The 12094-nt window shown below is 47.5% G+C and overlaps 1 protein-coding gene across 1 annotated transcript in view; it reads right to left on the reverse strand.

The window, feature by feature from the left end:
• Positions 1-11658, reverse strand: part of LOC131288544 (protein disconnected-like) — a 37947-nt gene extending 26289 nt beyond the window's left edge. Inside the window, exon 1 of the mRNA XM_058317684.1 lies at positions 10400-11658. Within this exon, the coding sequence (XP_058173667.1) occupies positions 10400-11658 (1259 nt within the window). The remainder of the gene's footprint in view (positions 1-10399) is intronic.
• Positions 11659-12094: the final 436 nt, after the last annotated feature.

Below are 12094 nucleotides of genomic sequence, written 5' to 3' on the forward strand. Positions count from 1 at the left end.
TTGCTTTTTCCGCCATTCGAGATGACCGATACATTGTTGTGAAGAGGTTCATTTGTGCAGATGAAGCCGATTTGGTACTAATCCAACATGAGCCGTTATTTTCTTACGATCAAGAAACATCTTTCTAATTAACGGTTACACTATCTATAAGCATATGTAAGAGAAGATTACTAAAACCCTGTTTAACATATTTATCTTTCAGTGTTAACTAAACAAACAAGATCGAAGCAATGATTTGATTTAAGGCCAACTAAAATAACTGTTTTTAAAAAGTGCAACATGAGCACCTTGCAAGTAAAATGTAATTAAACTCATTTGAAAATGTCATGCTCTTTTTTCCATTTCAAGCGTTTCAAGATGAGCATAACGAAGCACACGATGCATGGATGACGTCGGGTGCAGCAACTGACGCCCGCGGTTGCACTTTGGGAAGCAACAATTTGCATCACAATTACGACCATTCGCTACCGTCAGCCCATTTTTCATAACGAGACCTGAGGTTGATAAGCCGATTGTTCTCAACGGGATGAGTCAGTGAGCGAAAAAGAGTGAAAAACACGAGCACGCTTTAGAACGTAGGCAGGTGTGAATTGTATCTGGTTAACGTTCGTTCGAGTCACGTTTTTTGAGCTTTTCGCTTCTAGAACCTCGGCACCACGTCGTAATAGAGCGCCTACGGTGATAACCATCTTTGTTGGATGACTTATAGAAGGCAACAGCTTTCAAGGAGATAATGCGAATAAAAAGTGAGTGATTAGAAACAAACACCTTCAATCTGGTGATGTTTAAAACGTGTGAACGGAAAAGATCGATTTAAATTAAATATTGATCATAAACGTGATTGCAAAATATTCGTTGCATAACCGAATTGGACATTTGAGGAATAAACTGGTTCAATTGGGTGCGATTTATACTCGAGCCATAAAGATAAACGCTACATAATGAAAATCAACCCAGCAAATGTCGCGACATTTCGGCTACGAGAGCGCCTTGCGGTGCGCTACGTACAATGTTGATATGTTTTTTTTTTGGGCCGGGCGTAAATGGCCGGGCCTTTCTCTTCCATTACATCACGAAACATGACGCAGACCGGCGACCGAGAAGAGTGCAAAAATGAGCATCTTCGTGTCGTTCCTTCCTTCCCCTTGCCCCTTCCCTCCGTGTCCGTTCCCCTTGCCCGAGGGTTCCACCCACCTACCCGCCCGAGGGTGGTGAATGTTCGTTTAGTGAACATCTCCCACTTGGTGGAAGTGGCTGCAATGGGGAGGACGTCTTATGTTTTCGTTTCTCATGATCCGCTGCGACGAGCGACGCGCTCAGCTCGGTATCATCTTTTTTCGTGAGGGCACAATGAAGCTGTCCACTTCCTCGAGATCGCTTTCGGGACCGGAGAAGCCCGATGCCTAGATGCGGTGCGATCGAGTCGGTCGGATAAGGGGGAAAAGTCAGCCAAAAATTGGATCATCACGGAAACCCGGCACCTTCGTGGAAAGGAGTGGACCGGGTAGGTCGAATGATGTGTACATGCCTGACCCTTCCCGTCCTCGTTCGAGCAACGAGCTGGGGCCAGATTCACCTTTCATTTCAGCGATGACACGGAAGGGGTGCTGGCGTTACCGGGCACCCCTTTTGCATGCGAACAAAACCGAACGCATATTCGCAAGCTTGCCTCGAACGATAACGATATTCACCGCCCGGCCTGGTGGGGCTTGGTGCTGGAAAGACGATCTGGATACTAATTAACATTTTGAGCAAAACAGAAAAAAACGAACACAATACACTGAAAAGAGAACAGGCCCCGGAAGGCACAAAAACACAGAAACAAAAACCTGTCGAGCCGGCAACTGGCAGCACAATAAAAACGGGGAAGTACGAATCCGTATGCGCTCCGCGGAGTGCAATTGCAAATGGGCCGCCATTGCCGGGTATGCGCACACCAACGAGGTGTGATGGCTGGGATTTGATAAGGAACGCGGAAAGGGTTAAGCATTTGCGCACGTAGATTGTATCGAGATTTTGGCTGCAAAGAGTAGGTAAGCGGGTAAGTGCTCGCACAGGTGCTGATGCTGCCGGGTGCGCTGGGGAATCGTTTACATCATCGGTTGGAAAAGAAATGTAGGATTTCTGGAAAAGCTTTTAATTTTATGAGGGACAGCTAAACCTGGCGTGACTGGGAAGAAGGCAAAACATTACTGGTTGGATAACTACTGCTCCAAATCTTACAAATTGATCTGTAACGTAAGTATCGCGTGTTAAATATTCAAAGTAAACAATAAAACTGACTAAACTGAAGGAGGCTTGTAAAAGATTAAATTTGATTTAAATATATCTCATAATTAATGAAAGGTTGTACATGTTTCATTGAAACTCATAAGAATTGATTGATGGTATTGATGAATATATTCAAAAGTAAAACTAAAACTTGTGTGAGGGTAACAATGTATTTATATGTAATATCTCCCATGCTATATTTGCAAAAATATTTATTTATATGAAATGAGTTAAACATATTAATGGGGCATATTTAGCTTTCTATAACTGTAAATTATTCTTTTTATGATTCATGACGCATACGGATTTGTTAAATTTTTCGATGTTTAAACATAATAGATTGCCTATTTTCATAGACCTCGGAGCTGAAATTTAGCCTGGAAAAGTAACGATCGTTTTTACTGATTCTAACGACCACTTATTTCAACCATTTATTTCTTGATTATAACGACCATTTTATTTTTAAGACGATGAGCGATTGACACATGCATTCAACTAATCGAAAATGAACGATAAACGGCAAATAAAAAGATGGTTAAATAAACGAATCCGTATGCGATTCTACATAATAGTTTAACTAGCTGATTATTTACAGCAATCATTACAAACATAACCTTCAACCTAAAACATCAGTCTTTTCCTGATCTCTGCACTGAATGAAGACGTATTAAGAAAATAAATAATTATATTTTGAACCTTGGTTGTTAAATAATTGAAATTGCCAATGAACTGATAAACATTGAAAATACAAACAAGAAAATTCATTCTTTCAAAGATCGATAAAACCCTCAGGGCCAATTTCAATTTGATAAAAATTAGAAATTTAAACATTCTTCTTAAATCACTGATAAATTTAAATGACTAAAAGTAGAATTCAAGGAGTCAATATAAATGATGACGTTCTAGGTTCACCACTTCCTTTTTGTTTATTAATACTTTTAGGTTCCTTCCACAAGGCAAACCGTTTTGGCGTGGTTAGAATCTTTTGCCTGACTTTATTTGTTCGAGTTTCCTGTTTCGACTCGCAATATTCGATCGACTGAGGCAAAATAAATACCAAGATCACACAAAACATCCCATCAACTGCACCTCGAACAGTTCCCGAGCCGTCCCGGCGTGAATTGGCCTACATTTGGATCCCGCAACGCTCACCCGGACCGTGCCGCGCGTCGCAGATAAGTGCAATAAAAGCGACCAAATCGAACCATGCCAATGGAACGCCATTCGGCGACCGTACGAGCAATTTGGAGTGCAAGGCCAGCCAATAAATTGTTCCCTTGAACGTGGCCAGCGCGAAAGGAATGCTAATTAAAATAGCGAAGATCGCGTGTCTAGAATGGAAGATGGTAGGATCCTGCGCAACGGAACCGTGTGGCGTTTCCTGAGTCGGATTAGAAACGAAACGATTCGGGCGTCGCGGTTCACCGGCATCGGCTCGGCATGCGCAGAGCGGGTCCCTCGGAAATGTGCGAATTCAGAAAGAATCCAATCACACCGCCAGCGCTAGCGAATGCAATTAATTAGCCGGTACGATATCACTTTATCTGAGCTTAAGCGTAATGATGTGTAATTTTCGTATAGGTTTTACCAGTTTATGTAAAGCCCGGGTGAAAATGCAAGCCCTCACGGCTAGAGATTATAATTAACCCGCGCAAAGGGGTCTCGGGGGAAGACGAGGACGGTCGTGTGAACGGATGGTCCTGGGTTTAATTACGAGAAATGACGATGCACCGTTTTTTTTTTTACTGCCGGTGAGCGATAGGCCAAGGGCCAACGGATCAGCAGCTCCGATGTGGACGAACCATTTGAATACGAGGCTCGTGGTCGCCTGCTTCCCGACGGAGCATAACAATTAGCCACGATAGCGATCGTCGCTGATGGTTTAGATTAGAACGTATCCAAATGATAATTTTTAATGGGCCTTTGGATGGCTCATTGTTCGTGTGGGCGAAGATGATGCTGGGAAATTTCACCCACACCCACGAGTGTGTTTGTTTTGCTAAACATGGGTGTGGTTTTCGGTGTAAAACCACATCTAAAACCATTCCAATATATCATACCTTGAGTAGGCATGCAAAACATCTGATGTAACATAATGCTTCTTTTCCGCCGTGTTGGGGTCGATTTTATTCCCTTTGCGAAAGGTGTATTTGTGTCCGGGTACGAGAATGTAACTATTTTTTACCAAATCGCCACCGAACAACCGTTACCGGGCGAAGCGGAACCGGTTATGACGCCGCTTCCGATAACCCGTTGACGTTCTTTCGTTTTCTCCTTCTTCCGTCTTGTCCACTCCATCGGGAGGCGGTTCCACACTTTCGCCTGCATAAAACCGGTGCTGCTGCTGCGCTGCTTGGTCGTCCAAAAATCCGTCCTAGCCGCGACGCAAACGACGAATCGAGTGGAGTTGAACAGGAAAAAAAAACGCCACTTCCCGAAAAGTGGAATGGAACCGGAATTGTATCCACCTAGGCGGGCCCGAACCTCCGACTCGCGACTTCCCGTGTGTGAAATAATATCGCGCGAAATGAAGATTACGTAAGCGAGGCGAGGCGAGGTTCTATTGGACGATTTTGCAGCGCGATACGAAATTGAATCCTGTGCCGAAAGAAATTGGAATTGCGTCCAAGTGAAAGATCCGAGGCCTCGATTCCAACGCTTTTCCTCTGCCAGCGCTAAACCATAGCGAACCCTGTTTCGATCTCGCTCGACCGGGACGCCGCGGGGTCCGGAGGGAAGACTACAGGAAGGCTTGAAAGCAACAGCTCTTCACAAGAAGCGGCAAGTGGTGGTCACCATGGCGGAAAAACTTTTACTTTCAGGTTTACGGGGTGGGTTTTTGTTTTTACACTTTATTTTTCTTTTCTTGGGCTCTTGCGTTGGCTTGCGTCCCCTCCGTTTGCAGACTCTTCTTGGGCAAATCGAGAGTGATGGTGGTTGGGAAAAGGGTAAAAAATGAAAAACATCCTAAAATACCCCCAGCAACCTGTTGTGCTGGACATCCCGACGCGACGGTGCTGGAGGTCGTTGGAGGGAAACCGCCGGGCTAACTAATCGCTAAACGTTGCAATTATTTTACGAACTTGCATTCCCCGGGTTGTTTTGAATTTCCCCGCATTTTCCCCGTTGTTTTTCCCCCCAAGCGCGAGTGCGTCACGAGCCGATGATAATTTTGTTGCTTAGCATCGAGGCGCAGGAATGTGGGGATCTTTTTTTTGTGCACTTAATTTTTGCTTATGCCATGCATGCAACGCACGATAGATTAGTGTGTGCATGTGCTTTGGCTCCCAGCCGCAACTCTTCAGCAGCGAAACCCGTCGCTGATTGTGATTGAAGGGAAGTGGGAAAGGAAGCGTTATTACGAGACTACGGCAAGCTTCGGGCAGACGATTGGCCACAAATTTACCACCGTATGCATATCGGTTCGTGACTTACAACCGGCACCCGGGCGAGTGACGCTCTTATCCAACCGGTTAATAAGCTCGGAATGAGGAAACAACAGACACGCCACGCTGCGCCCGGGGTGGGCCGGGGTACAACGGCCGGAAATCTGCTGGCGGGACGTTGGGAAGTAAATTGTCGCTGTTTGGCGACCACCGGAGCGAGTGGAGCTCGTTTCGGGAAGGATCAAACGCGTCGAGGACTGGACCGGTTGCGAGCGACCATTTACTTTTACTTCACCGGGAAGTACCGCGTCAGCTGGATTTCCGTGCATTGATGCATTTTGAAGCCTTTAAAAATAAGTGGTAATGGGAAAACAACGTCTCGTTTGCTACTTTGCAAGCACTTAAATCGATGGTGGTTCAAAACGTTAGAACAATCCATTCCATCCATTTTCGTTGCAATAACTCAACAACAACATAACAGATACGATTTAGAGAAAATATAAACATTTATAACGAATTGATGAAGGTACTTTTAGAAAAAAAGGCGATTGGAAGACGACTATTCTGCTGATTTGGCAAAAAAAAGTATTTTATACAGTAGATCCCGCTATACTCGATAAACGCGATTTTGCAATACGCGATTTTTTTTTATGACAGCGTTTTTCGTTGCTGCTTGAGTTCTGATTGGTCAATTTTGCTTTGTTTTGGTAGAATGAAGTTTTTAATAAACAAATTTTAAACAGTCGTTTAAAGGCCATAACTGCAACGCGGGGTGAAACACTTTTTGAACGAGGGGTTTTAATTTCCAAACTCCTTATTGATTTTTAAACTTATCATTTATTGAAATGCAATAAGCACGTATTGATGAATGAAAAGTAATAAGAAGGTACATTTAAATAAAAGATCATCCAAAGCTTATTTATATTATTTTGGAGAGTATACAAAAATACGTTTTTAAAATCAAAATTAGTATGTTCAAGTGTTTGTGACGATTCCATGCGCTTACAAAATGAAATCAACAAGATAAATATATGGATCGTTTCCCCTAGAAGCGTTCGAACGAAATCGAAAACGGGCAGTAGGATGTTTCGGTGTACCTACTAATTTCACTTTTTCTCATTAAATCATCCGAAATTTCCCTCGTTTTTCGCGCGGGCCACAAACCGCCGTGAACGGTAGAAAAACGGCCACTAATGGGTTTCTCGTGGCACTAACTACCGTGTTTCGGTGCTTTCTGCGCCCCGGCCGGGTGTCGATTGTGTGTAAATTTCGTACATCTTCAACCCATCTTCTGCCCACCCGGCCGGTCGCCAATTATCACTCGATTTCGGCTGTTCTGCTCGCGGTGCAGTTGGTTTTTCTTCTCCTTAATTTCCACTTCATCTCCTGGGCGCCAATCTCGGAATCTCGCACGCTTTTCCCTTCGAAAACATCCATCCTAACCCAGTCGGGCAGCTGTGCCGCAGGCAAAACCGAATAATTTGCTCACCTGATCGAGTTTAGCTCCTTTTCCATTTTGTTTGGTTCGTGTTATTCCATCCGGACAATCAAAGGTTTCAATTTTTTGCTATTATTTCTCGTGTTTTGGTTGGATGGCGATGGGTGGTGGTGTTTTTTCCCTTCCTTCCCTCGACGGCGTTTGGTTTCCACTTCTGATGCTCGATGATGATCGAGTGAAATCCAGGTTACGGTTGTAAATTAAACAATTGGATAGAAACTATCGCACGAGGCGGGCCGAACCAAAACATGAGTTTACCTTCCGTCCGAGAAAAACATTACAAAATTGATCTGTGCGTGCGCGCGGGGTCCCACTGCCGCCGAAGAGTATGGCAATAAATATGGCCCCCCGTCTCACCATTAGCATGCCATCGCCGGACCGGCCAGTGATGCATTGCAGAACCGTATGACTGATGTGGAATTATTGTACAAATTTCACTCCATCTGTTTGCGAGCTCGCATGCCTGCAGCGTGTTCCTTTCGGGTTGTACAGCGGCCTGGCGATGGCCGGGGACGTACGCGATCGATCGAATCGGACGCTTTGGGCCGTGAAAGTAAAAGTTGTTTGCTTTTCGGTCCGATCGACGCAGCATGCCGGGACCCCATCTTGACCATGTTTGCGTTCTCCGCCGTCGACGCGAATGCGCTCTCTTCTTCCGAGGCGCTCGCATCGCTTGCATGAGTGTGGAGATCTTTCCCCAGACGAGTGGGAGAGATTGGAGGGAGGCCAACCGTTTTCTGATGTTTGGAGCATTTGGTTTTTTCTTTAGTTTTCTTCTCTTGCCGCTCCTGCCCTCAAGGGTTTTGAGCGATGGCAATTATCGGCCGGCACGATCGGCCGGTGGAAGGAAGGTGCCCTTGACAGCATGCTAGGGAACGGGGACCGATGCCAGGAGCCCTGCCAAGGGGAAAGGGGGCGGACACAGGAACACACCGATTATGGCACGGAGTGGCCAAATAAGCATATCGTTTAAGGGTTTCGGATGTTTCACACAAACCAACCCAATTGAGAATGGCTGCCAAAATCGTGGGAAGCTGTCTGTGGTATGTGGTGGCATCCCGTGCAAGAAGGGAAGTAACGAAAACGAGAGTTATTGAAATGAAAAACGAAAATCTCGGGTACGGACAGTAGATTTGTTTATCATTAATAATTTGATTTGAGATGATTTTTCAAGATTAGCAGATTCTGCTGGTGTAAATATTTAAAAGTGAAGTGAATAAAATTCGGTGCACATTTTTTTCGATCAATAAAAATATACAGTCAAAAACAAAAAATCATAAAAAAATTGAAGGGCGATACTACTGCCTTTTTTAATAATTGAATTGCAATCGCTGTCTCTTTTAAAAATTTCCAAATAAATAAATGTAAATTGTTTTACATCAAGTCATGATCAACAAATCGTTAATATGTCAATAATATGTTACACAGTCGAGAGATTAACCTTTGCATACACGCAATGTCTGCTTCCCTTCCCTTATAGCAAAGGTTTGAATCATCTCCAAATGCCAATTCCAATGAAGATGCTGCCGATGTCGAAGTCGACGACGAATTACGATTCTCAAAATGCCACCAGCACACGCACAATTCCATTTTTGGATTCTCATATACTGCATACACACACGCACACCCACACGCGCACACACCGACGCGCATGCCCACAAATATTCCAAGTGTCACAAAACAAAATCTCTAAGCAGGTTCGTCGCCTGATGTCACCGTGAAGTCTTTCGTCCGGCGATTTGCGTATAATTTCGTTTTGGAAGCGTTTCGACGGGGAGAAAAACGTTGGCTGCGGTGTAAGTGGTTGCGTTTCGGAGACAGCATGTCAGAGCCGCGCGGAGCCGCACATAATTCACTGCTTTATTGACCAACGCCAGTGCCATAAACGTTAGAAGAAAAAAACCCCGCGGGCACCAAATCGATGCGCCTTGTGCGAACGGTGTGGTCTGCGGCAAAGTGGCCGGTTCTCGAGTGTGCAGAATAGCTTGGGTTGTTTTTCTGGCGACTCTCGGGATCTGCGGGAGGGAAGCGATTGTCGCCCGAGCGTGATACCTCTAATGAACGCTTAATTCGTGCGGAGGAATACCATGTTTGTAGCCAAGTGTTGGAATTTTCCTCTCGACCAGAAGCTGTTGACGCATGCGAAAAATAGACATCCGTCTGTTGACGATTGTGATCGACTCATCTTTTTTTGTTTTCTTGGCCTTTTTTTTCGTCGTCATCAGAGCCCATGTCACGTGGTCGAGTGGAAAGATTTACGAGCTCTCGCCAAATGCGTCGCCATCGTGTCGTCAGGCAGCAAGGGTCGATACGTACCGTGCGCGATCAGATCGGTCCTTGAAATCGTTCCCGCAGGTTGCTAAGTGAATTATTTACCATTTAGCTGTTTGGCGTGAATAAAAGCGAGTAATTGTGGGCTGTTTGGGGTGTTTTTACTCTCCCACCCCGTGCCTCAGGGAAGCCCTTGGCAGGCCAGCTCCCTCCTGGAGGGAATGAAAAGTTGTTTATCACGTTACGTTTCGAGAAATGTTTACCCTTGAGTGCGCGACACAAAAAGATCTCTGGCAAGGTTGAAAATGGACCACCATCGGTGGTGGTGGTAGTTGCCAGCGGTTCCCCACGGTAGCGGCCCATATTGTAACAATATGGCCCAAGTTGTGTGCAGGTTTGACGCGAGAGTGAACTCGGCCGAGGGGTGCTAATCATTCGATCACGACCTACCGCCACAAACAAAGTAGGAGGAAAAAAACCGGGCAAAGGAAGAAAACGGGAACGAAAAGCAAAATGGTTCCATTCCCTGCTCGCGATGCAGCATGGAGGTAAGGAAATTTTCTCACATTAAAAAGAGCTTCTCGTGATTGGTTTTATCAACGCATTGATCTGCGTAAAGTGGGTGTTTGGGAGTCGAGCCGAGTGTAGGTGCACGTGTGGTCACGAAATTTGGGTTATGCTCGTACGCGCGTGCGACATAGTAAGCACAAAAAAACACAAACAAACCGGGGCAACATCGAAACGGTCGCTACCGGATTACCGCCCGGGACGGACGCTTTGTGAAAACTCGCCTGAAGACCGGCGCCGATTTTATCCCCGTTCGGGGTCGCTCGCACGATCGTTTGTATGCAAGCCCGCGTTCGCGTTCGTGACGGAATTGGTTCCCGGGCCCCGGAGTCAAGTGCAGGTGAAATGGCCGGCCCGGGTCGGGTATGGGCTGGGGAACGTGTGCAATGCTCGGATTCGGGCTTACCTTCGCGTTTGTCTGGGTATCGATTGGGTCCAGCAAACCGGAACATGATTGAAATGTTGATAATTCCTGCCCGCTGCTCCGGCGGGCGATCCCGCTACCGCGCCCGATGCCGCCGCCGCCGATGCTGCGGCTGCGTTTTGCTGGGAGGCGGAATTTGCGGCGGCGGCGCACTGTGCGGATGCGCCGGATGCCATGGTCGCCGTTAATCCGTATTGTGGTGGTAATGAGTATAAATGGTTGCGATTGCTACTGCCGCCGGAGCCCGAGCTGGCCGAAACCGGCGTCGGGATGTAGCTGAGATGGTGATGCAGGGAATGTGGCTGCGCCTGGTGGAGGTGATGCTGTTGTTGCTGCTGTTGCTGCTGATGCTGCTGCTGCTGATGATGGTGATGGTGGTGGAATGGATGGTGATGGGAAAGTGGATGGGACAGTGGGTGGTGTGGATGTAGATGCTGCTGTTGTTGCTGCTGCTGCTGCTGTTGGTGGTGGTGGTGGTAGTGACCGGCCAGGGACGTCGGTGCGTGAGAATATTTGTAGATGTTGTTCGTGGAGAGTGACGCCAGCCGGTACTGGTTGAGCGAGGCGAGCGGTGGCTGGTGGTGTCGTGGGTCGACCGTGACGCGCACGAAGCGCCCGGCGAGGACATCGTGTCCCGGTGGCGCCACGGAGACGCTGGCGGGACCGGAGGCGGCCAGATCGAGGTGCAGGTTCACCGAACTGCCGTGCTCCGTGTGGCCGAGATTGTACAGGCTGGCCGGTCCCATGCTGCCGGTCCCGCTCCCCGCGCCCCGATTGACACTGTCCACCGAGGCGGACCGCTTCTGGTAGTAGTACGAGCCGATCGGGGGTGGAGGTGCGCGCGTCTTAATCCTCCGGTAGCGCATCTGCTGACCGGAAGGGGCCGAACCGGCCACCTTCGGCAGACCCGTCGGGGGACGGCCGAGGCTCGTCTTCTCGAGTTTGGTACGCAGCTCCTTCTCGATTTCGCCCTCCAGGCAGATGATGCTCTCGGGGCCACTGTCCTTGGCCGGCAGCGGGCTGCTTTCCGCGCCTCCGCTCGTGCCGGACCGCCGGGCGATCTGTGTGTGCTGGACGCCATCGCGATCGGTCCGCTGCAGGACGTCGAAGGCCGGCGTCGGCTGGGCGGTCGCGAGCTCCGAATCGGTCGAAATTCGGTCCGGGTCACTCTCGAAGCCTTCGTCGAGCGAGCGCGTCGGGCTGAGGATCGGCTTCGAGCGCACTTCCGTCTTGGACTCCATCGTGTTGTCCTTTCACTCGATGTCGTTTTGTTTTTTTTTTGTTTTGCTCCACACTCCACTCAAGCAGTTTTCACTTTTCACACCCCAAAATCACTATCCAGAGTTGCTCATCGTTAATCGGAAAAGATGTAAGAAAATCGAGCACAACCGAACGGACGAGATTCACCGTCACTGGCACCTGCCTGGGCGTTTGGAAAATTCTTCACTTTGAGCCACTTTGAGAACTCGTGAGCGGCTGGTTAGCACGTGGTTTTTCGGCTACATCAAACACACACACACACACCGTGGTCACACTGTCACGTCGAAAAATCAAGAACCATCAAAAGCGAGCGAAGCGTTACATTTGTAACGAAATAAACCCGAAATTGAACCACAACACCACTTTCTCGCACTTCACACACAGTCACGCAGAAGTGGTCGGATCGGAAAATCGACA

Source organism: Anopheles ziemanni, chromosome 3, assembly GCF_943734765.1.
Source record: "Anopheles ziemanni chromosome 3, idAnoZiCoDA_A2_x.2, whole genome shotgun sequence".
NCBI classification, from domain to species: domain Eukaryota; kingdom Metazoa; phylum Arthropoda; class Insecta; order Diptera; family Culicidae; genus Anopheles; species Anopheles ziemanni.